This window comes from Barbus barbus, assembly GCF_936440315.1.
Source record: "Barbus barbus genome assembly, chromosome: 8".
Classification (NCBI taxonomy): Eukaryota; Metazoa; Chordata; class Actinopteri; order Cypriniformes; family Cyprinidae; genus Barbus; species Barbus barbus.
The window spans coordinates 34,883,810-34,910,993 of NC_136736.1; the positions used below are offsets into that span (position 1 = coordinate 34,883,810).

At 36.5% G+C, this 27,184-nt stretch overlaps 1 protein-coding gene across 1 annotated transcript; it reads left to right on the forward strand.

Annotated features, from left to right (window-relative positions):
- Nucleotides 1-684: 684 nt before the first annotated feature.
- LOC306873586 (A disintegrin and metalloproteinase with thrombospondin motifs 5-like) lies at nt 685-26,887 on the forward strand. The gene is made up of 8 exons (XM_079422997.1): nt 685-1,870; nt 12,670-12,802; nt 12,956-13,123; nt 15,041-15,324; nt 20,036-20,219; nt 20,790-20,965; nt 21,813-21,988; nt 23,113-26,887. Exons 1-8 carry the CDS (start codon nt 998-1,000, stop codon nt 23,741-23,743), a joined length of 2,625 nt encoding a protein of 874 aa, XP_079279123.1. The 5' UTR covers nt 685-997; the 3' UTR covers nt 23,744-26,887.
- The last annotated feature ends 297 nt before the right edge of the window (nt 26,888-27,184 follow it).

A 27,184-nucleotide genomic window follows, 5' to 3' on the forward strand; every position in this document is an offset into this window, starting at 1 on the left:
ATGTTCCATGAAGATATTTTGTTAATTTCCTACTGTAAATATATCAAAACTTAATTTTTGATTAGTAATATGCATTGCTAAGAACTTCATTTGGACAACTTTAAAGGAGATTTTCTCAATATTTAGATTTTTTTTGCACCCTCAGATTCCAGATTTTCAAATAGTTGTATCTCAGACAAATATTGTCCTATCCTAATAAACCATACATCAATGGAAAGATTATGGAAAGATTATTTATCCAGCTTTCAGATTATTTATAAAACCCAATTTCAAAAAATTGACCCTTGTGACTGGTTTTGTGGTCCAGGGTCACAAATATCAGCTCTTATAAAATTAAAAAAGTCCTCAATATGACGGTTTTGAGTCAGTTTTGTGTCTGTTAGAAAGCAAACAGAACATCGGGATGAAGAAACACAGTCTTTCCTTGACTTTGCATTGATTTGCACGCATTTATAACACATGCAGCTGCCTTGTTCATACTAAGGTAATGGTGCGTTTTCTATACCCTAAAACTAAAACCTGTTGACATTAGATTTGAAGCTGATTTAAAAAAACCTTGTTTGTGAGGATATTTTCAAACATTTGGCCCCTAACAAAGATGAACCTGTACAGTGAACACAAACAGAGAGAGAGAGAGAGAGAGAGAGAGAGAGAGACAGACAGAGACAGAGAGAGAGAGAGAGTGAGTGAGTGTTGGGAAAGAATGAGAGGAGGAGGTCTGGAGTGGAGAGCGAGCGCAAAGGGGCAGGACTCTTTCTCTTTCTTTCTCTCTCTGGTGCTTTTAAGAAGAAACTTTGTGTTTTGTTCTCCAAGTTCACTTTAGTTCTCGCTCCTCTCTCCTCCTGCCTTCATACGTTTATTTCCGAGACGCGTGAGATGCGCACCGGGACTCATGGATCAGTCCGGCTCCAATTCCTCACGCAAGTCGTGTTAAAGCTGCGTTTCGGATCGTAATGTTTCCAAAAGTTTTCTGCACCGGCTTGAACTACATGGAATAATGTGGCGGATCGTTTTGCTGTGTTGCGCTCTGGAAGGTTCCGTTGCGTTCCGTCCACCTGCGAACGCGTCTCTGCTCGCACCTGTCCGCGGCGTCGTGCGCACCGTGGATCGGATTTATCACGGAGGAGGAAAAGCCGGTTATCTTCTGTATATAGACGAGCAGCGCTTTCAGCTGGATATGGAGCGGGATGAGTCTCTACTGTCTCATCACTTCGGTTTGAAAGCAAACGCGCCGCCGCCGCGTCGGGAATGCGTTTACCGCGGCACCGTCAACTCAAACGCGCAGTCGCTTGCGCTTTTCAATCTGTGCGGCGGCGGACTCGACGGGTTTTTCGCGGTGCATGATGCGCGGTACACCGTAACGCCGCTCATCCGAGCGAATGGCCATGAAAGCGACGAGCCCGTCGTCGAGGACGCCGACGCGACGCGCGCTCTCCACTATTACACGCGTGAGAGCTTCGGTTTCGAGGCGATGCCCGCGCGGCACAGCTGCGGCACGCGCGACCGCAAAGCGCGGACGCAGCGCGACGCGCGGACGCGACGCAAGCGCTCCGTGTCCCGCGCGCGGCACGTGGAGCTGCTGCTGGTCGCGGACGCGTCCATGACGAAGAAGTACGGCAAGGACCTGCACCATTACCTGTTGACGCTCGCGTCCATCGCGTCCAAACTCTATGGCCACGCCAGCATCGAGAACCCCATCCGCCTGTCGGTGGTTAAAGTCGCGATCCTGCCTGAGAACGAGAAGGGCATCGAGGTGTCCAAGAACGCCGCCGCGACGCTCAAGAGCTTCTGTAAATGGCAGAATCAGCAGAACCCTCTGGATGATGATCATCAGCAGCACCACGACGCGGCGATCCTCTTCACCAGGCAGGTAAAAACAGAGACGCGCAGCAGCCTCGGTGAACTGTGTTTACATAGTGAGTGATGCAGGTACAAACACAGCAGCATTTTATTTCAGTCCCAAAGCATCACCGTGTGTTTCCATCACTGAGCCATTGTGTTTTCAACTACAGCTTTTTTTTTCAACTGCTTACACACATTTTCAAAACGTTGCCTCTTTTTTTTTTTTACTTTACACACAAATCCAAGAATTGCACAAACAAAATATAAAATGCCTCACATCTCTTGCATAATGAAGCACTGCATTCAAAATATCACAAACACGTCTCAAAAGCAAACATCTTTGTCATAATATTAATTACTGTTAGATTTTTGTGTCTTACATAGAGAATTGTGTGTTGTGTTTTTTAAAAAGTGTTTTATGAAGTTGAAGGTTGAAAATTATTGTATGGTTTTGCAGATTTGGTGTGTGCTTCTGCTGTTTGAGTGTCAGCTTTCAGAAACTGTGTGACAAGTTAAGATTTTGAGTGCAAGCATTTGAAAAAAAAAGAACATAATTCACTAATTCAAAGTCATCTTTTGGCCCCGCCCCCCTGATTTAGACATGATGATGCTTCACATACAAAAAAAACACCACAGTACTACCATGCTATTTGGAGAAGTTCCTTGTAGCACCATATAAATGCTTTGGTACATGAATTTCATTACCTTACCGTGGTATATCTCAGTGTACCATAGTATTACCATCTGATAGCATCAAGTGTGTGTGTGTGTGTGTGTGTGTGACCAGGTCAGCTGGATCCGATCATGTGTCGACTACTGTGGGAACGTTAGTCTCCCTCCCTTCCTGTTCCACAGTGAACTGCAAAATTATTTCCTTTGTTGCTGTTTTTCTAGGCATGTGTCTTCGGTCCCCTGACTAGTGTGTGTCTTCATACAGTGTGTGTCTGTGCACATTCCTCAAGCGAGACGCTCTCGAGATCTGAGTGCCATGAACCGCAGCAGAGAGCTGTGAGGAAAATGAAAGCTGTCCCGGGCTGGAGACCACACTGGTTTCGCCCCTCACAGATCCCACAGTAAAGCGCAGGCTCCTCGCCTCTCAAACACCGCGCTTGTGGTTTGGAGCTTGTCTTGTTTCCAGACGAGGCTTGTGGTGCATGTAAGTCATGCGAGGTCTTGTTCACTGGAGCACTTAAAGTGCCAAAATCCTGCACTTCATCAGTAACTTTGTCTTGTTTTCTATAGTAAAACTATCTAAACATCCTTAAAACCAGATCCGTTTGCATGGGAAGCAAGCTCTCAGATGTTATCCTGAATATCTTTAGATTTTTCAGTTATTTACATTAGTTAATGCATTTGGCATCATGAACCAGAGCTGTTGTAGGTAACTAAAACTAAAGCCATAAAAATACTTTTTTCATTACTTGAAATAAAATAAATCGTTACTGAAATAGAATGAAATATAAAACAGTAAACTTCTTTTATTTCAGCTATTTATTCAGCTTTTATTTTCATATAGTTTAACTTGATGTACTAAAATAATTTCAACTAAAACTGAAATAAAAATATAAAAAAATTAAGTATGCTTTTAAAATGAAACAATAATGAAAATTACAAAAGCTCAACAAAACTACTAAAACGTTAACTAAAATGATGGGTTATTATAGTTAATTTTATTTTAATTTAATTTATTATTTATGTTGAGGTAATAACTAAAAGTAAAATAAAAATGTATTCAAAAAAGACAATAATGACAAAATGCACAACATAATCACTAAAACTTTAACTAAAATGACATTGAATATACAAGAATAAAAAAAGAATAAAAACAAAATTAAAAATCTATAATAGTTTCCCATTGATACTAAAATAGCAATGTTGTGAACTAATTGTAAATTTTTAGCATTTTTAACATTATTAATCTGTTAATGTTAATTTATACACATACTTGTTTTTTTATTCATATTACATTAATTTTAATCTATACAACTTGAAATGTTAAAGATATACTGTACAAGTGTGTGCATAAATTACCTTGATTATGAATGCTTTGAAAGTATTGATACCTAATGCATTAATTAAAGTTAATAAACCTTATTCTAAAGTGTTATCAAGAAATCTTGTTTTGCGTGATATTTACGTCATGCATAGTTTTAAAGGAATAGTTTACACAAAACTGAAAAAGTGTTCACCCTCAGTCCATCTGAGATTAGGTTGAGTTTGTTTCTTCATCAGGTTTGTAGAAATGTGTCTCTGCATACGTGTCTCAGCAATGGATGCTCTGCAGTGAATGGGTGCCGTCAGAATGAGAGTCCAAACAGCTGATAAAAACATCACAATAATCCATACCACTCCAGTCCATCAGTTAACATCTGGAGAAGACAAAAGCTGAAACACATCCAGCATTAAGACGTTTTTAACTCAAATACGAGTCCATAATCCATAATAAATGCTCTTCTGGACTGTTTTGGCATCTGTGTAGATTTCTCTCCTGATTCAGACCAGAACACTTTTTCACTGGAGGAAGAGTTATTATGGACTCATATTTTAGATAAATACAGCTTTTGTCTTCTCCAGATGTTAACTGATGGACTGGAGTGGTGTGGATTATTGTGATGTTTTTATCAGCTGTTTGGACTCTCATTCTGACGGCACCCATTCACTGCAGAGCATCCATTGCTGAGACACGTATGCAATGACACATTTCTCCACATGTGTTCCAATGAGGAAACTCAATTTTCATTTTTGGGTGAACTATTCCTCTATGAAACTAATTCCTCTAGCAGACTGGTATTCACTCCATGGTGCCCTCGGTTGGAATCTGTAATGCTGCTGACGTCGTTTTCCTCTCATAAGAGCTGCCACACCAGATTCCACAGAGGCATAGCTTCTGTTGGCAGCGGTGTCTTTCCTCTGGCAGAGTGGAGTCTAACACACCTGGTGGCGTACAGTGTGTGTGTGTGTGTGTGTGTGTGTGTGTTTAAGAGTGTGTGGTTGTGAAGTACACCATGTCAACAAGCCATGATGGGCAGAAGCCCACAGACACCCACTGAGAGCTCTGAACCGCCGCCAAAGCCAAACACAAAGAAATGAAATAAGCAAAGCATCATTTCCTCTCTGCTGCTGCTGCACAGTTTCTCAAAGTGTCCTCTGCTTCATGACTAACACTGATTTATTTTTTATATTTACTGAGCACAGCTCATCCAAAAATTTGAATCTGTCATCATTTAGTTTAAAACTTTTCGTTCCTCTGTGAAACACAAAAGAAGAAGTTTAGCAGAATGTCCGTGCTGCTCTCTTCTAAACAGTAAACGTGTTGACAGGGATTTTCACTGCATCAAAAAGGGAAGCAAGCATCATGAAATAGTCCATGCTACTCATACATTATATTCTAAGTGGAGTCATATGATTTTCTCGTTGAAGAGATATGGACTGAAATTTAAGTTATTGTTCACTAATAACCTTCTTTGCAATAGCTGATAAATGTTGCATTCAAGATACAACCCAGGTAACAAATTTAGGTTATAAAAGCATTGTGGGAACTTGGCATCTGCGCTTGGCAGATGCTTTAAGCAACTTACATTACATTCAGGTATGCATTTTATAAATTCATGCATTCCCTGGGAAATGAATGGCCTCATTGGAAATACACGCAACCTACATTTTTGCAAAAAACATACTTACACATGCAATTCACTGCAGTTTCACACTAGTGGCAGTAAAACACTAACATATTTTATTCCCTTTCACACAAATTATGGTAACAAGTGCAGATTGTCGATGTTAAGCCTTATTTTCACACACTTCCTTACTCAATACTATGAGCTCAAAACACTTTTACCAAATGCATGATTTGTAAATGAATACATTTAAATGTTTGCATCACATAACTAGCTCCATATGTACAGCTTTTCTGGTGTAAGCTTGCTCGGTAGCACACCCGGTACAGCATTGCACTTGAAAGCTAAAATTGCATGGTTGCAAAAGTGTTTTTATCTCATATTTGTTTTCGTTAACAGCATCGATTCGTTTTAAAGTTGTTGGTACGTTATTTTCTAAAGTGAAGTGAAGTGACATACGGTCAAGTATGGTGACCCATACTCAGAATTCGTGCTCTGCATTTAACCCATCCAACGTACACACACACACACACACGGTGCCTTGCTTTTTTGTCGTGGTATTGAGGGTGGAGACCCCTGGTATTGAGGGGTCACTCCCCCCACCTACAATCCCTGCCGGCCCGAGACTCAAACCCACAACCTTTGGATCAGGAGGTCGACTCTCTAACCATTAGCGCACGACTTCCCCATTTTCATATATTTAATTTTATTCAGTTTATTCTTAAACATGCAGATGATGTTTGGGTGAGTAAATACAGACAGAATAATCTTTTTTTTTTTTTTTTTTTTTTTTTTTTTTTTGGTTGAACAATTCCTTTAAGTGAACTTAATGAGACCGCACGTTAATATTTGTCTTTTTCTGATTTAATATGAATTGATCTGACTTGTGCTGCTGTAATGTTGTGCTCTTCATCCGGCCCTGAAGCACAATGAAAACAATGAAAACCTTTCAGTCAAATATTGTATTCATTAACACTTCTGAGGATGTCTGAGGACGTTAATGATGCCTCCAAACCACGTGATCCACATCACACCAACAGAACGCTCACTATTAGCTGTTGGAATCTATATTCTGTCTATATTATGTGAATTGTTGAAAATAAGTCATGCAGCTTCATTTTTTACTTGATTTTCCTCCCTATCTGTCACCATAGATACAAGAAGACCTGTTGCAATTATTGATAAATTATTTGATATAATCGCAATTATTTGAGAGAGCCACAATAATTGTGCAGTATAGTTAACTAAAACTAAAACCCTAAAAATGTAATTACTTGAAATAAAAAAAATTAATGTTAACTAAAATAAAATAAAATATAATAAAACATTTTAAATATAAAAACTTGAAACTGAAATTTTATTTCAGGTACTTAACACATTTCTCATTTTGTATAACTTAAAATTGAAATTGAAATAATTAATAAAAACTATATAGACATATTTAAAAACAACAAATGCTAATACAAATGGGAAGAAATACTTCAACTAAAATTAGCATGAAAGCTATTAATAACATTATTGATATTTTTATGAATTTTTATTAAATTTAAATGTATATATAAATATCTGGTTAATTTTCAATTTGTAAAACTGAAAAAATAGATCAATTAAATTAAAGCTAAGTAATAATATTTCTAAAAAATCTGATAAAAATGGCAAAAGTGCATAACAAAATTTTTAAATGAACAAATAATCAAATACATAAACTACTACTAAAAACTGTAAATAACACCAATTTTCTATGACATTTCCCCATCCAAATAAGGGACATTTAAGAGCTTAAAGAGCTTAAATGTCAAAAATATTATATTATATTATGTTATATTATATTATATTGATCATAAATAATGAATTATGTAAATATAAGTTTTCACAGCATTCAAGTAAATTGTATGCACTTATTTTATTAAATGATTCCAGGTAAAATAATGTATTATGCTTACACTGTAAGTGACATGAACAAAACAGAATGACATCATTAATCACAATTGTTTGTATGACAAAATACATGATCATGACAAGCCTAGGTACAAGTACCACTGAAGTCATGTGATCCACAACTCAGTTCAGTTCAGTTCATCTTTATTTGTTTCCTGAAGGCAATATACTGTGCACACACACTCTCTCTATGTACTGTACACACACACACACACTCTATGTACTGTACACACACACACACACTCTCTCTCTATGTACTATACACACAGAGGGTGTGTGAATGCGTACAGACAGAGTAAATACTGTAGTATTTGTTCAGGAATATGAGAGAGAGTTTGTTCATGTTGTTGGTGATCATGCGTGTGTCTCTAATGTCTCCTGCCGTGGTTTCTAGCGTATGTGACGGTTGTTTTGTAGCGTCTGTCTGTCTGGGGCATTTCACACGTTTTCAGCCGCTATACGTTGACAGTTCACTGAAAACCTCTGAGATATTCTGGATGCTCTGAATCCATCCGTCTGCGTCCTGCTGTCCCAAATCCTTACGATACGTGCCAGCGTTGAGTAGCAACAGCCTGCGATCGGATCCGGCCTCTGCCGAGAAACTCAGTAGGATGAAGAATTAGTTTTTGACACAAGAGGAGCTGATATGGCTGATATACTGAATATGGTTTTTGTTCAAGCAAACAAGGATTTTCAGGAGCTTTTTTGATGTTAGAGGAATGGTGTCGTTTGATCCCATACAGCAAAAGATGTATATTTTTAGATATATATCAAAATATATTTACGTAAATATATTTTCTGCCGATACATTTTTAGTATGTTTTTGAAAATATTTTAAGAATATAAATATATTTTTATAGTCAAGTCAAGTCAATATTATTTGTATAGTGCTTTTAACAATGCAAATTGTGTCAAAGCAGCTTTACATCAGCTGAGTGGCTTTATATCAGCTTTACAGTATTTAGACGGGAAATAGTTTGTCGAAATAGTGTCGTTCTCCTCTGGCCAGACAAAATTAGCAGTTTAAATCTAGTCTAAAGCAGAATCAGATTGTGTAAAGGACTCATCTGGTTCCTGTGGTCTTGTCCCGGTGGCCGTCTTGGAGACAGGGTCTTCACTGGGGGTCAGTCTCTGGGGCTCATCTAGGTGTCCTGGCTGTAGAGGTCATCTCTAGGTGCTGATCCACCATCTGATCTGGATACAGTCTGGATCTGGGTGGCTACAGTGACCTCGGAATAATAAAGAAACAGACTAATATTAGCGTAGATGCCATTCTTCTAACGATGTAACAAGTACATCAGGTGTTTTTGGAAGTGTTCCCGGTTCCGGTTGACCTAATTAAAGCAGCCTAACAATCCTTTAACGGATTTGAATTATAGAAATGTGATAGTGTATTATGTGTAAACCAGGTTAAAGAGATGGGTCTTTAATCTAGATTTAAACTGACAGTGTGTCTGCTTCCTGAACAGTATTAGGTAGATTGTTCCAGAGTTTGGGAGCTAAATAGGAAAACGATCTCCCGCCTGCAGTTGATTTCGATATTCTAGGTATTATCAAATGGCCAGAGTTTTGAGATCGCAGGACTATAATGCGATAAGAGCTCACTCAAATACTGAGGTGCCAAACCATTCAGGGCTTTATAGGTAATTGGCAAGATCTTAAAATGTATACGATGTTTAATAGGGAGCCAGTGCGGTGTTGACAGAACCGGGCTAATGTGGTCATACTTCCTGGTTCTAGTAAGAACTCTAGCTGCTGCATTTAGAACCAGCTGGAGTTTGTTTATTAAACGTGCAGAACAACCACCAATAAAGCATTACAATAATCTAGCCTCGAGGTCATGAATGCATGAATTAATATTTCTGCATTTGACGTTGAGAGCATAGGTCGTAATTTAGATATATTTTTAAGATGGAAAAATGCAGTTTTACAAATGCTAGAAACATGTTTTTCAGAGCATATTACAGTGTCTGACATCGTACTTGCAAGTTCACACACCTCTTTAACATTATTTTTAGTGATCTCCATCATCATTAGCGTCGACGTGAATAACAATCTCACTGAATTTACGTTTAGCATTAGCCAGCACTTTTAAATTTGCCGAGATGTCAGGCGCTCTGGCTCCCGGTAAATATTGGACTATGGTGGCTGGTGTCTGTATTTTCACGTTCTGTACAATAGAATCGCATTATAAGCATTTAAAAATATATTTTGCCCTCCATATATTTCAGTCCAAGAAAATACATTCACTTCAGGGTTTAGTTAACTATAACTAAAACTAAAAGCATAAAAGAAAAAAAAATTAAAAGAAAATCAATGAAATAAAATATAAAACATAATCACAATGATTTTATTTCACCTAGTTGACAAGACAAGATTACACATTTTCATTTACTTTAAGTTGACAAAAATAATTAAAATTAAAACTTAAATAAAATAGCAGAAACAGAGACAGCAGAAACTAATAAAATGTATAAAAACAACAAAATTACTAAAAGATTAACTAAAATTAACATGAAAGCAGAAAATATAAAAAAAAGAATTCAAAATATTAGCAAACAACAAAAACTAATAAAAATGTCAAAACCCACAAAATACAAAAACTTTAAAATGAAAATCTAATTCAACATAAAACTATAATATTATCTTAATCATGCTAAAATAACACTGAACATGTCACATTTGAAGAAAACGTGTCTATAGGTGAACATATAACGTAGTCTGTAATGTAGCCTGTTGGAAATTGGAAATGTATTTTCTTGCCACTGAAATACGTTTTGAAATATATTTTGGTATATGAAGGTTGAAACTAAATATTTTTAAAATTGTAAATTTTTATTTCGGTGAGCTTCACTGTTTATAACATATTTTTAGCTTATATTTAAAATATATATTTGGCTGTAAAAAGTATATTTTTTGCTGTATGTGATCCTTCTCAGTTTGTAGATCCAAACAGGCCAGACATGCGACTCAGATCAGCGCTGATGTTCCTCTCGTCGCTGATGGACGTGTGAGAGCAGACCTCAGATCAGCGGGTCGAGGCCGAACGTCTGGCCCTGAAACGCCCCGTAAATCAGAAGCAGGTGACAGAAACTCGCGGTGCTGGAGAATCAAATATCAGAGCGGTCTGCATCCACATGTTTGCTCAGAGCGAGAGGCGTCTGGATATCAGCGGTCCCGCGTGTTTGGGTGTGAGCTGATGTTCTGGCACCTCCATACTTAGTGCAGAAAACCTTTTGCTTTCCAGTAAATGCATCTGGACATCCTTAAAACAACTTGAGACGATTATTTACATTTAGCCATTTATCCAAAGCGACTTATAAATGAGGACAATGGAAGCAATCAAAAATGCTTATAAATGATTATAAGACAGTTTTCTATAAGTCCTGCATATACGTCACCAGAGAGAAATGTGCATGAATGAATTGTTTTAGCGTGCATTTAGAAAACAGGTGAATTTTTATTTCATGCTGACTTTAACCATAAATCCAACAAAACTGTATTTTATGTTTAAAATATGAAATTATATTTTATTCTCTTATTTCATTGTTTAAATGATTTTTATTGAAAAACAAGACCTTTTTTTTTTTTTTGCAGTGCATGCATGCATCTCTCCGTCTGTGTTGTTGTTGTAATTTTCCCTCAATATTTCCCTCGTTTTCCGGCTCTTGCTTTGCCAACATATTTCCCTGGTATCCTCAGGCAGGAATTCCTCACAATATTTCTCCATATCAAGTTGCTGTGTTCATGTGAAAACTCAACAGGGGAGTGATGTTTTTATCTCTAGCATGATGGCAAATACTCATATTTACTGCAGCAGAGCGTGTGTATGACAGAATAGAGGGAAGCTGTAAGACTGAAGGCTCAATGATTAGAGTCGCTCCGCTGACGTCTTGAGCCAAACTCGCTGTGTTGTTGTTATAAATGTGAGCGTGGGAAGAGCCGTCTCCATTCACTCGCACTGCAATCATCAGCTCGTCTGTCTGCGAGGATCATTAGTGAAAACACGATCAGGACGGTCAGTGAAGCTCTGTGCTGCTGCTGATGCTCTGAAACCGTTGCATCAGACGCTGCAAATCATTCATAAAGTAGTTTAAAGTAGTTGAATTACAGGCAAGCTACTCATTGAAAGAGTTTCAGACAGATTCAGTGAAGTGTTTTCATTGGTCTCTTTGTCATTTATAGTCATTTACTGGAACTATTAACAATTATTTTTGCTATTTCAAATAAGGCTAAAAGGGAACAGAAATATTAGATGAAAAACATAAAAATAAGAAATGAAATAAGCTTAAGTTGAACTACTAAAATGACTAAAACTACAACTGAAATAATTAAATAAAAGCTAATTAAAAAATCTATTTTTAAATGAAAATAGCAAACATTTTTAAATCTTAATATGCATATGAATACTATGAATAGTTGGCTTTGTAATGTGTTGTGTGAGGAAATAATATAAAATAAATTAAATAAATGACAAAAAAATTATTAAATGACAATTTGCAATATTGCCTCAGAAACTATAACTAAAATAAGTTTAAACTGAAGCACTAACATTAACTGAAATTAACTAAAATTGGTGGTTTGTGCTCACCAATGTTGTTTTAGTATTATTTATATTCTATTATAGATTTTATTAGTATTTTTAATTAGCTTTTATTTTTATATTTTCAGTTTTCATTTTCATTTTAGTTTGTTTTCTTTTAAGTGTGTTTGTCATTTATGTTCATATATATATATATATATATATATATATATATATATATTAAAATCACTACTATCATTTATTTTAAAAAAATTAATTATTAGCATTATTTCATTTTTAGTAATTTTAGTATTTTTACTTTATTTTTCAGTTTTCTGCCAGAGCAACATTTCTAATTTTCATTTAAGTTTTTCAAGTGTAATTTTATTTATTTATATCTCATTTTATTCCTCTATTTCAATTAAGGAAAATTATTATTAATAGTTTTAGTTAGCTATTTCAATACAGATGCTCATTGTATCAACCCAATGATTAGATGCATGAAATAAATTATATTAAATATGAAATATATTATTATTAATATCTATTATATTTAAATTTAAATATGTATTATATATAGTAATATTTAAAAATACATTTTGTAATAAATATTTAGGCACAGTTAAGCACACAACAAAATTAATAAAAAAAATTACTAAAATGAAAACAAAGCAAAAACTCTAAAAATAAAAGCTCATTTAAAATATGAATCAAAGGTATAAATGATACTACATCTGCTGTTGTGTGCAGGATCTGTGCGGTCATCACTCGTGTGATACTCTGGGTATGGCTGATGTGGGAACCGTGTGTTCGCCGGAGCGGAGCTGCGCAATCATCGAGGACGACGGGCTTCACGCTGCCTTCACCGTGGCACATGAGATCGGTACACACTCACACACACACACAGACACACACACACACACACACACACTGGTTTAACGTGATAAATACCAGGTACACACACACACACACACATGTGCGCTCTCACACACACTGATGAAATCACTTCCTGTTTGTGTGTGTGTGTGTGTCTCAGGGCACCTGCTGGGTCTGTCCCATGATGACTCTAAGTTCTGTGAGGAGCGATTTGGCTCCACTGAAGACAAGCGGCTGATGTCTTCCATCCTGACCTCCATCGACGCGTCCAAACCCTGGAGCCGCTGCACCTCTGCCACCATCACTGACTTCTTCGACGACGGAAACGGTGAGAAACAGTCATGCTTACACATGAACTCAAGCAGGATTTTAATTCAGGTCATCGCAGCTCAAAATGACTGAATTTGATGTTGCATCCTCAAAAACTGCCACATTTTGTATGGTTAGAATAAGAATAAATAATCTTTCCATTGATGTATGGTTTGTTAGGATAGGACAATATTTGTCTGAGATACAACTATTTGAAAATCTGGAATCTGAGGGAGCAAAAAAATCTAAACATTGAGAAAATCTCCTTTAAAGTTGTTCAAATTAAGTTCTTAGCAATGCATATTACTAATCAAAAATGAAGTTTTGATATATTTACAGTAGAAAACTTACTAAATATCTTTATGGAACATGATCTTAATATCCTAATGATTTTTTGCATAAAAGAGAAATGTATAATTTTGATCCATACAATGTATTGTTGGCTATTGCTACAAATATACCCAGCGACTTAAGACATTTATTTTAATTTACTGTCAACTATTTTGTAACCAGCATAGAAAAAAACTGTTTATTCACTGTGTGGGGAAAAAAAATCAATCGATCAATCAATCAGTCTATAAAATAAAAAAAACACATCTGCACACTATTATTGCTGATTGATTGCTGAAGATTTTTTGGAAAGAAATTAATGTTTTTATTCATCAATGACACATTCAATTGATCAAAATTAACAGTATAGACATTTATAATGTCACAAAAATGTTCTATTTCAAATAAATGCTGTTCTTTTGAACTTTCTATTCATCTGTGAATCCTGAAAAATAAAATGTATCACAGTTTCCACAAAAATATTGTGCAGCACAACTGTGTTCAACATTGATAATAATCAGAAATGTTTGTTGAGCAGTAAATCAGTATATTATTATGATTTCTGAAGATCATGTGACACTGAAGACTGGAGTAATGATGCTGAAAATGCAGCTGCAGATCACAGAAATACATTACAGTTTAACACAGATTCACATACAAAACAGATATTTTAAATTGTAATAATATTTCAAATTTTTACAGTATTTTTGATCAAATAAATGCAGCCTTGGTGAGCAGAGGAGACTGCTTTCACAAACATTAACACATCCTAATTATTTTACAGTTTCTTCAACTGCATACACACATTTTCTAAACTTTGCCTGTTTTTTAAGATTTTTAAGAAGACAAGTAAAGTAAAGATTTTGTGTATAAGCAGTTGAAAAAGACTGTAAACTTTTGAAAAGTACTGTACATAAACTGTAAAAAAAACAATTATGGTAAAAAAACAGCAGCTGTGGTTGCCAGAATTTTACTGTAAAAAATACGGTAGTAACATTTTAGGTTCTACAGATTTAACTTAAATTTACATTTAAATACCGTAAATTCATTAACTAATATAATGTTAATATACCAGCCTATTGAAGTACTGAAATCTGTTTTGTACCTTTGTAATACACTGATAACCACCAAAAGCAGGAGCTGATGAGAATCACATGATGAACCAAAGCAGCTTTTAAATACTAAAATATATAGAAGGTGCACAGTTCACACAAACACTAAACACCATCATGGTAACATAAATAGTGCAATAAACATTAAACAACATTGGATGTAACATACAGCTAAAAAAACTAAAAATAAACAGTTATTTCAACTAAAAAGCACCTAATGTGAGATGTAACACAGGGAATTCTGGGAATGTCAATTTACAGTTATTCACTGTAAATTATACGTTCTTTTTCCCTTCCAAAAACGGTATACTACTGTTATACTGGTATGTATTATGTCCAATACCGTTTTTCACTGTATATAGTAGGGAAACTGACCGTTAAGCATTTAATAGGTTTTTACTGTAACATTTTACAGTCTTTTTCCATTAAAATCAGTAATTTTGTACAATGTATATAATGAAAATCCTCCACTCATGTTGCTGTGGTGTGTGTAGCCGAGTGTCTGCTGGACGCTCCTCGAATGCCTCTGTTGGGTCCGGAGGAGCTGCCGGGTCAGAGTTACGATGCGGTCCAGCAGTGCCGCCTGGCCTTCGGGCCGGAGTACACCGTTTGTCCCGGGATGGACGTGTGCGCTCGTCTCTGGTGCGCCGTCATCAGGAAGGGACAGATGGTGTGCCTGACCAAGAAGCTTCCGGCCGTGGAGGGAACACCGTGTGGGAAGGGCCGGATCTGTCTACAGGGCAAATGTGTGGACAAAACCCGAAAGAGACACTACTCGGTAAGATCAGATGGGAAATTAACAAATGATGTGTTTGTCTTCATAATATTTCATTGAAATTCTTCTGAAAAGACTTTCTTTTTGGCTGACATCCAAAAAATGAAGATTTTTCTCACTGAATAACCTGTTTCACTCTCAATCAAGCACATTATGTTACTAAAACAGACTGCAAATTGTATTTCATGTTGACTAGTTTAATTTCTAGGTTGGTTTATGTTTGTAACGGAGCTGAAGAGACGGGAGGCGTGCGGATCCATGTGCAAGTCTTTATTATGAAACATGGTCAAAAACACAGGCAGGGTCGAAAAACAGCAAACAGGTATGGCACAGGCAAGACAAAAGAGCAATCCTAAACAGGCTTGAATCAGATGACAGCAAACATAATCCAGAGGGCTAGACAAGAGATGTAATCCGCAAACGTGTGCAAAAGTCCAGGCGAGGAGCAAACACAGTCCGAAACAGCAAGCAAAGGGTTAATCCAAGATACGTAGGCAAGAATCAGTAACTAGGAAACACAACGAGACTAGACTAAAACTGGAACTAGAAACTAAAACGGCAATGGCTCCGTAAAGCAGCTAACACTAGGAGAGTGCTAAACGCTAGACAATACTCGGCGATCTGAACAGGATCTGAGTGGGTGTTATGTAGTGTCTGCAATAGCTCTCAGGTGAGCGGGTGATTGGTGACAGCTGTGTGATCAGTGCAGCGTGTGATTGATGACAGCTGTGTCATCAGTGCAATGGATGATGGGAAATGCAGTCCAGTGTGAGCTGTGGTGTGAGAGTCAATATGATGGAGAGGTGACCTCTTGTGGCGAGTGAACGGAAGACCACGAACCGGATTCGTGACAATGTTGATCAGTGATGATTTTGAGCCGGTCCAGTGTTATTTCTGTACTTTTTAATATACTATTTGAATTTGTAATTTATATTTTTAATTAGCTTTTATTTTTATAATCAATTTAATATTTTAATTCAAATTTTAGCCATCCATTTTGTTGTGTTCTTGTGTAATTTGTATTATATTTATTCATTTATTTTGTAATATTTGTAAAAAGTTATCATTTTAATTCAGTTTATTTACGTTTTAGTTTTAGTTTTGTTTCAGTTCATAATTTTAGCACTTCCAAATTGCATTTTGTGTTGACTAGTGTTTCTATGCTGGTTTATCTTGGTCAGTGTTTATAACTGAGCTGGTTCAGTGTTAATTTAGTATTATTTATATAATAATTGAATATATTAAAATAAAAGCTAGTCCAAAATTGTTAATAAATTCAAAATATTAATCCAAATAAATTCAAAATATTATATATGTATTATTTTTTATTCATATTCAGAATTTATTAATATTCTTGCAATATTTTATATTCATTTTAATTGTAATATTTATGTGTTTTTATGTCATTTTACTTGTTCTTGTTGTGTTTTTCTTCTTGTCCTTAACATTTCTAATTTTCATTTAGTTATATTTTTTTTTTCATTTTATTTCAGCTTTATTTCAATCTTTTTAATAGTTGTAATTATAATTAACGATAACAATCCTGTGCTGGTCATAGTCATTCTGCTCAACAGCTAAACTTCACTGCATGAGACCAGTCATCCAGCCTGCTCTTTCTGAGGACGTTAGAGACGTTTGTCCTGTGGCGTATTTAAATAACTTGCTCTGGTTTGTTTGTCCGTCTGAACCGCACCCATGTTCATCTGGTTTGCAGTGTTTCTCTGGGCTTCACGTGATCGATCTCTCTCACCGCCGTCTCCTTCACATAATAAACATCAGATCTCCTCTTTCAGACCAGTTTCTCCGGCTCTGAGGAGCGTGTCAGCGGCTCTTGAACATCTCTCATCATCTTCTCTAAGACTCCTGCGCTCCTTCCATCAATATCCCTCTCTCTGCTGCTTTCTCTCTCACTTCATCCTATTTATTCCTCTTCAACATTTCAGCACAACCTTTTCAGACGTTCACCTGCACAATAGCATCTACATTGTGTTCACTAGTGCTTTGGGGTCGGTAGGATTTTTAATGTTTCTGGAGTAAGTCTCTTCTGCTCACCAAGGCTGCATTTATTTGATCAAAAATACAGTAAAAATTGTTAAATATTATTACAATTTAAAATAGCTGTTTTATGTGAATATGTGTTAAAATATAATTTATTTCTGTGATGTGCAGCTGTATTTTCAGCATCATTACTCCAGTCTTCAGTGTCACATGATCTTCAGAAATCATTCTAATATGCAAACAAGGCTAATTATTAAAGAATATATATATATAAATTTCATCATTTAATAAAATTATAAAAATATTATCAATTATTTTTTATTATTAAAATCAACAGAACAGAATAGAAAATTATAATATAATATATAATATAATATAATATAATAATACACAAAATCTGACAAAATCATCCCTGATTTGGAAAAACTAAAATGTCAAAAAGTTTTCTTTTATAGTGTTAGAGTTAGCAAACAGTCATTTAAACTAGATTCAAAAAATAAAAACATGATCTTCAGAAATCATTCTAATATGCTGATTTACTGCTCGAGAAACATTTCTGATTATTATCAATGTTGAAAACAACTATTTTTGTGTAAACCGTGATACATTTTATTTTTCAGAATTCAAAGATGAATAGAAAGTTCAAACGAACAGCATTTATTTGAAATCTTTTCTAACGTTATAAATGTCTTTACTGACACTTTTGATCAATTTAATGCATCCTTGATGAAAATAAAATCAAATAAAATCTTGCAGACCCCAAACTGGGATTTTATTATTTATATTTAGCACAGTTTTTGTGATTCAGCACTGCTGTGGAGGACAGACGTTCTTCTAAGAGCATTTTGTACCCATTATGTTATGAAAACATTATTTCTGAATGTTCAGTGAAGAATCAAAATATCTAGCTTTTTGAATGTTTCAAAAATGTTTTTTCTTGGATATGCGAACGTTATGGGAACATTCCATTGTATCATTTTGCAAACATTATTGGAATGTTACTTTTGAATGTTCTCTGAACTTTTTGAAACAAGTAACATTTAAAAATGCTACACGAACGTCCAACGAACATTTAAGAACACTAATGTGTTACATTAGTGATGTGTAAACAACGTTTTTGTGCTTTCATTTTGAGAACATTATTAAAGCCCAGATAACGTTGAATGGACGTTCTGTTAACATTACTGTTCATAATGTTCCAGAAGGTTCCTGTCATCAGCTCAGAGCGTCAGACATGTGAATCTGAATCTCCACTATTATATAAACACTATTATCCTCGTGCATCTCGCTGTTCTGACTTAACTAGATTAGTATCAAACACATTTATCCGGCAGGAATTTCCCATCATCTCGTCTGGCTGGTATTTTTATCCACGTCTCAGAGGTCATTAAGTGTTTTAGAGGCAATGAAGATTGTTGCTCTTGTTTGGGTGTCTCTTCATGTATGTGTGTTTGTTTGTGTCTCTTACACACACACACCCTTCCTCTCGTTGAATGTCCAGCATTCAGGTCTCGCGCTCATTTTTGGCTCGGAGCTTGTTTATTGCGGGACGGTGAATGGATGAACACACGCCTTCACATGAAACACTCGCTTCTTTCCACGGCTCGGCCCATTCATGTTGAAAGATTCTGTGTATCTTTAGTTAGATGCATTTACATTGTTACTGGGCCTCAAATGCCATCATCAGAAACTGTCTGTAAAGGTGTGACCCAAATGGTCCATACATTTAGAATAACAAAAGAACAGCACTCCTCAGGATATTCTTGTAGATTACAGGATCTCCAGTGGGAGGTCCTGACAGTATCTAGTGTTTCTAGCCATTTGTCTTTAGGTATAAAGACAGAACTACAGTTGCCAAGTCCGCATTCAAACAGGGCTGCATTTCCCAAAAGTATCATAAGAAAGCATTGATGCTTTTGGGAACGGCAGCCTAGAACAATGCTTATATATTACAATGCTGTGATTTATATTACATTTATTTAAATTGAACGTTAAAAGAATTTTCCTGCAAAGGACAATAAAGTATAACTCTAACTCTTATCATCACAGGTTGGACAGAACTTTGGAAGAAGCTAGCACTCTTACAAGGGTTACACTGCAAAAAATATTTTCTTCCTTAGTATTTATGTGTTGTTTTCTTGTATAAATATCTAAAAATTCTTAAATTAGGATGCATTTACTTGACAAGTAAAATGACTTAAAATATTTTGTCTTGTCTTCTGAAAATATTATTCAATTTTGTTAGATTTTACTTAAAACAAGCAAAAATATATGTTAATGGGGTAAGAAAAATCATCTTAATTCAAAGGCTAAACAAGATTATTTTTCTTACCCCATCGAAAGATATTTTTGCTTGTTTTAAGCAAAAACTAACACAATTTTGATTTTTTTTCACTTGAATCTTTATAATTTTGCTTGTCAAGCAAGGCATCTTAATTCCAGAATTTGTAGACATTTATACAAGAAAACAACAGAAAAATACTAAGGAAGAAAATAATTTTTGCAGGATGACTGCTACACTGCTCCTTCAATTCTTCTATTCAAATACTTCTCCCCACAAGAACTTTGGTCAAGCTTATTTATTTGATGTATTAGAGAAATCTAGTACATTGGAGAGCCACCCAAACTACTGCTCAGCCAAATACAGAAAAATCTAATGTCAGTGTGTTTTCTGCTCTTCATTAATTGATGTCTGATAATCTCTGTCTGCTCGCAGACGTCGAATCACGGCAGCTGGAGCTCCTGGGGTCCGTGGGGTTCGTGTTCTCGCTCGTGTGGCGGTGGTGTCCAGTTTGCACATCGTCTCTGTAACAACCCTCCTCCCCGAAACAACGGCCGCTTCTGCACCGGGAAGAGAGCCGTGTACCGCTCCTGCAGCGTCACGCCGTGCCCTTCAGCCGGTGAGCGACAAACACACATGCATGCACAAATAATGCAGAAGTAACAGAAGTAAACACATGCAAATACAACAAATTCTGAGGCAGCGTCACGTAGATCCCTAATAGATCCCACAATCCCAGAATGCATTGCCATAAATTCAGTCAAAAGTTTTATCTAATATGATACCGTCAGGAGAAACATTAAGTAGGTAGCTGACACATTACATTGAGATTTCAGGATAAATTGTGACCCTGCAGCACAAAAGCAGTCATGAGTAGCACAGCTATATTTGTAGCAATAACCAACAATGGGTCAAAATTATACATTTTTCTTTTATGCCAAAAATCATTAGGATATTAAGTAAAGATCATGTTCCATGAAGATAGTTTTTTTCTGAAAACAAGACAATAATTTTTACTTGTCTGGAAAATCTTTGATTTAAGAATTTTTAGATATCTTGGCTGGAAACAAGACAAAGAAATGTAAGTAAGAAAAGCTTTTTTGCAGTGTAAATACTGTATTAAGAACAGCAGCAAACATTTAGCTCAGTTTGTGCATGGAATATATTTGCTCTCATTTGTCTGTGTTAGGTAAGAGTTTCCGCCAGGAGCAGTGTGAGCTGCGTAACGGCCCTCAGACGGACCCCAAAGGAGTGAAGACCTTCGTGGAATGGGTTCCCAAGTTTGCCGGCGTGCTTCCCAAAGACATGTGCAAACTCACCTGCAGGGCCAAAGGGACGGGATACTACGTCGTGTTCTCGCAGCGGGTGAGGGAGTCACCCATATCTCATAACACTTACATACGGAACGATTTACATCGTTTCGACATGATATTATAGAAATGCCATACTGTTCTTTGAAGGGTCACATGGTGCTTCAAACCCAGCTAACAGGAAACGTTCTCAGAACAAGGTTCTCTAAAAGCTATGAACAGACGTTCTTGCAGTTATGTTAAGAGAAGTTAACTGGTTTTTAATAATATTCTCAAACATTAGCACAAAACATTGGTTACGCATCTGTTACAGAATGTTTTTTTTTAAACAGTTCAGTTGGACATTTGTGTAACATTTTTTAAATGTATCTACTTGTTTCGGAACGTTCAGAGAACATTCGTAAGTAACATCCCATAATGTTTGCAAAATGATACAATGGAACATTCCCTTAACATCTGCATAACGCTTTAAATTTAGGCATTTAGCAGATGCTTTTATTCAAAGAAGCAATCAAAACCAACAAAAGAGCAATAATAATGCAAGTGCTGTGATATTTTTGCTTGTTTTAAGCAAAAACTAACAAAATTTGGATAATATTTTCAGAAAACCATACAAAATATTTTTCAAGTAAATGCATCCTGATTCAAGAATTTTTAGATATTTATACTAGAAAACAAGACATAAATACTAAGCAAGAAAATATTTTTTGCAGTGTTGATAACTTATTGGGAATGTAAGCAAAGCATTCTATTAATATCATGTCCAAAAAGCATGGTATTTTAGTGCTTTTTGTTAGTGATATATTTATTCAACCTTGAATATTTGTGCCATTATTTTCTTTAGTAGCGATAGATGAAGGCCAAACAGCAGGTGAGGTTTGGTTTGTGTGGTGTTCCTGCAGGTGGTTGATGGGACGGAGTGCCGGCCGTATAGCAGCTCAGTGTGTGTGAAGGGAAAGTGTGTTCGCACCAGCTGCGACGGGATCATCGGCTCTAAACTTCAGTATGACAAGTGCGGCGTCTGCGGCGGCGACGGAAACAGCTGCATCAGAGTGGCTGGAAACTTCACCAAGAAGAGGTTAGAAAACACACACTAATGGAGACATTTCACTTGTATTGTTTTTAACCAAACCCTAAAAAACGGCCACGTCATCAGAAGGAGGTTTTGTCAGGTTTCTATCACTTCTGGGTACAAATATCTCCCTCATTTATGGTGAAGTTGCCATTAACACACACTCTCTCAGACACACTGCCAAAAATATTTTCTTCTTTAGTATTTATGTCTTGTTTTCTAGTATAAATACCTAAATATTATTGAATCAGGGTGCATTTACTTGAAAAGTAAAACGACTTATTTTGTCTTGTCTTCTGAAAATATTATCCAAATTTTGTTCGTTTTTGCTTAAAACAAGTAAAAATATCTGCCAATGGGGTAAGAAAAATAATCTTCATTCAAAGGCTAAACAAGATTATTTTTCTTACCCCATCGGCAGATATTTTTTCTTATTTTAAGCAAAAACTAACAAAATTTTGATAATTTTTTCAGAAAACAAGACAAAATATCTTGAGTAATTTTACTTGTCAAGTAAATGCATCTTAATTCCAGAATTTGTAGGTAATTATACTAGAAAACAAGACAAAAATACTGAGGAAGAAAATCTTTTTTTTACAGTGCGAGCTCGTCTGGAAAAGTCAGAGATCTCAATGTGTGTGTGTGTGTGTGTGTGTGTGTGTGTGTGTGTGTATATATATATATATATAAATTAAGTGAGCTGATCCTTTTAAACAAGAACAAATAATTGCCAGTGGTGTCAGAAAAATTTTCTTTTATTCCATTTGAATTATGTATATAAGAATGTTTGGATAGTTGTTTTGGAAGCAACAAGAAATACAAAATATGACACCCCCCCCCCCCCCCCCCCCCCCCCCAAGTATCAAAATGAAGTGAGTTTATACTTAAAATAAGAAAAATATGTGCCAAAAGGGTAAGAAAAATATTTTTTCTGATTCCATTGGCTTTCCATATTTTTCCTTGTTTTAAGCATAAATTCACTCCATTTTTATTTAGGAAAACAAGACTTAATATCTTAAGCCATTTTGCTTCTCCAGTAAATGTATCTTGATTTTAAAAAATGTAGATATTTGTACTGGACTAAGACAAAATGAGTAATAAAGTCATGTGATGTTGTCTCTGTTCTGCAGTAAGGGCTACACAGATGTGGTGAAGGTTCCCGAGGGCTCGACGCACCTGAAGGTCCGACAGTACAAAGCCAAAGGCCAGTCGCGTTACACAGCGTATCTAGCGCTGCGGCGGCCCGGAGGAGAATACCTGCTCAACGGGAAGTTCATGATCTCCACGTCCGAGACCATCATCCCCCTCAACGGCTCCGTTCTCAACTACACCGGCTGGAGTCAGCGGGACGAGGCCCTTCACAGCATGGGCCCCGGGGCCCTTCAGGAAAGCCTGGTGGTGCAGATTCTGGCCACGGACGCTAAGAAACCACTAGACATCCGCTACAGCTTCTTCATGCCACGCAAAATGCCACTTCCGCCGCGAACGGTCGCCGCGACTTCGGGAACCGCCGCGGCACTGTCCTCGGCAGAGATTGTGACGTTTACGACCGAGATTCCTGCGACGACGGAGCCTCCAACGACGACGCCCACAGGGCCACGCTGGGTGACGGGATCATGGATGACGTGCTCCAGAACTTGCGATACGGGTTGGCAGAGTCGCACGGTGCAATGCAAGGACCCTCAAGGGAAGCTGTCCAAGAGCTGCCCGCTCAGTGCCCGGCCGTCAGTCTTCAAACACTGCCTGATTAAAAAATGTTGAGGACCCCTCAATCAGACGAACTTCCTGACTGAGCTTCGTGAAGCACGTAGACTGAACCGTTGCAGTTGCGTTCTGATCACTGTGGGATTCTGTTAGTGTTCACAATCGCGTTGTGAATCGGACAAGGAGCTTTAGCTCTAGCCTTGAATGTGGTGATGGTTAGCCACACCCCTTTGACAAAGCCATGCCCCTTGAGTTCACACTGGCAGTGATTTAAAGCATTTCTATAGTGTTTGAGGCTCTGGCTTCAAATGAGTCAATGTTCAGCCACGCCCATTTGGCAAAGCCACGCCCCTTGAGTTTTTAAACATTTTGAAAACATTTAGAAAACTGGACATTTAAAAACATTCAGAAATAATGTTCTCATAACTTATTGCAACACTTATTGTGTTGCGTTGTGTCTCGGACAAGGAGCTTTGGCTCTAGCCTTGAATGTGGCAACTTTCAGCCACGCCCCTTTAACAAAGCCCCACCCACTGATTCAAAAGCCCCGCCCCTCAAGTTCACACTCCCAGTGATTTAAACCACTGCCATAGAGTTTAATGTTAAGTTGCAATCAGATTTTCCATTGCTCTGTGAAATCAAGTCATTCCAATTGGATTCCAACGATTGCGCAAAAAAACTTACCCACTTAGGTTACACTTTTTTTTCCATTGACCAACAGAAAACTGCTTAGTTTCAAAGTGACTTCAGTGTGAGTGGCACCTCATGCATCTCTGCTTTATAGACAGCAGACATTGGACCGCTTTGGTTCACGAAACATCCCTGCAGTTTTGCTAATGTGACCGCAACTTCAGTAGCCATTCTAACTCGACTCTAGGGCTGCACGATATAAAGCATAATTTAATTTACTTTTGATGTGTGCTTGCGCAAAAGTGCAATAATTCTGATTCCAAAATCTAAAAAGTAATTTCTCAAATGAGAACCTTTGTGATTGTGGAGATAAATAATTAGGATTGTCAGATTACTTGATTGCATTATTCAACTATTTGGATTTGTGCTCCCATTGGTCATCATCGCATTATGTCACAGCTTATTTGCATAAAGCTGGACCAAGTTGTCAACAATTGTCAACAGATTTACTGATCGCTGTCACCCATAAGCTTGGACTGCAGGAATGGAAGGTCAATGCAGAATGCTGATTTTCCAGAGTAAATCTCATAAGACTAAGACAAACTGGGAATATGACTGAGCGCTCGTTTTCAGGGTTTGAGCTGACGTTGATGTGTTTGTTCCTCTGTGCTCCATGTTTATGTCCGTTTGAGTCTGAAACTCCCACATTGAACTGATCTTCCTTTCTTTGTTACAGAAATACTAAACAGGGCTCTGATTTGTAAATGTATGTCATGTTCTGTGTTCAGGGCTCAAACGACACTGTGTGCCCTTGATACTCGCAATAACGCCAGCCGATCGCTCACTCGCTCGCAGTCGCGCTGTTTACTCGTTCATGGGAATGTTTCGGGTTTAAAACAAACAAAAGCATTGTTTAGAGTGAAACACTTACAATGGACGTCTATGAAGCAAGAAACACAGGGTTAAAACAGAAATGTGAAACATGTATGTTTATTAAAGCCTGTATACTAATTGCTATGTACAGAAATGTGTGTTATTTGAACCGTAAGCCCAGCTAACAAGAAACGTTTTTAGAATGTTCTGACGAGGTTCTTTTAAAGTTATGAACAATTCAGAATAATTAAAGTAACATTTAAAGTTATCTGGTCTTTAATAATGTTCTCAAAACGTTAGCACAAAAACATTATTTCAACATCATTCATGGAACGTTTATCTGACATTTTTTAAATGTTGCTACTTGTTTCGGAACGTTCAGAGAAAGTAACATTACCATAATGTTTGCAAAATTCTAAAATGGAACGTTCCCTTAACATTCACATAACCAAGAGAAAAAAAAATTAAAAACTGGACATTTTGAACTAATAATATTTTCATAACCTTATGGTAACGTTAGCGCAACATTCTTAGAACATATTTCTGTTCTTTGTAGATGAACTTCTGGTTATTTGTTACTGATGTAGGTGACTTTAACATGTTCTCATAATGTTGCACAGACAAGGTGACACATTTAATGTTTTTTTGTTTGTTTTGTTTTGCTCAAAACAATGCATTTTCTGACATTCTGATACAATGTCTTGCCCCATAGACTTCCATTGTAAGTTACTGTAAACACAATCTTTAAAATTGAGGGAGGAGTTGAAATTACTGTCTGTGTTAATGAACAGCTTGACTTGTATTGAAACCGGAACATTCCTTTGAATCATTTTTCACCTCAGTTCAACCTCATAACTTCATTTCTCAGACAGTGAAACACTGAAGCTGAAGGAAATAATGACACGGAGTGTGTTTTCATGCTTCATATGCAAACATATGCAAACGCTCTTGCAAATTAGCACCACTTCTCAGATATGTGATGTGTGCTCAGATCGTTCAATAACATACATGTGATTCATGTGTGTGTGTTTTTATGAGCAGCGGAAATCAGTTTAAAGTCAACATGATTCAACTCTATTTACTTTCATTCATGTTCCTGCACTTATTATATCAAATATAATCTTTCATAGTAATTTGATATCATTTGACTTTGACACCATCTCATCAAATTAAAAATAAAATTCATTTTAAAATTAATAAAAAGAAATGCAAAAGTCTTGCACTATTTGTTTCTCATCTTACATCCAGTTTCAGTTAGAAGTGCATCACATTACAGAAGCGCAGTGGGTTCATGTTGACTTTAAACCTGCTGCAGTTGTTTAATTTGTGAAGTTGTTTGATTCATTTCACACAGATGCAGTAACTGAATGAACTCATGTGATTCAGTGTTTGGTACCTGAACTTTTTCCAGGATTTCATCCGTTTACTCCATGTATGCAGTACTGTTTTACCGTCTCAATGGGAAATGGCCGTTTCACTGAAAATACACAGCACTGATTTTATAATTTATTGTTTGTACAACTGGTATGTGAAAAAAAAAGAAAGCACAGGATGAAGTTATTTATTGTTATGCTCATTTTGTCTCATAAATACTATTTAATTAGGAATATGAGTGAGCAGAATAGTTTCTTTTGAAGAAACTTGTTTTTTTAGCCATCTTCATGAATATATGTGTATATAAAACAAAGTGCTATATTTAAAAATGTACGTTTTATTGATTCATTTGTTGCCTCACCGAGATATCCATTAAGTTTCTAACTAGTTTCTCAAATAGAATCAATAAACAGGCCATTTGAGTTTGAGTAAACTTTCTGTTTATTGACACTGATTTGAGAAAAAACATGTCTATTAAAATATATTATGGGCTTTTAATGGATTTTGTATGAAACCTAAACACTTGGACCGTTATGACACCAAATGATTTATGAAACAGCAAAAAAGTAGCTTTAAATATGATTATAGGTCAATAAAATAGATGAAAGCAACATGCAATCT

Coding starts and splice junctions, on each gene's coding strand:
- LOC306873586 (XM_079422997.1), top strand. CDS start 998: ATGTGGCGGATCGTTTTGCTGTGTTGCGCTCTGGAAGGTTCCGTTGCG. Junction 1,871..12,669: donor CGATCCTCTTCACCAGGCAG/GTAAAAACAGAG, acceptor TGTTGTGTGCAG/GATCTGTGCGGTCATCACTC. Junction 15,325..20,035: donor CCCGAAAGAGACACTACTCG/GTAAGATCAGAT, acceptor GTCTGCTCGCAG/ACGTCGAATCACGGCAGCTG.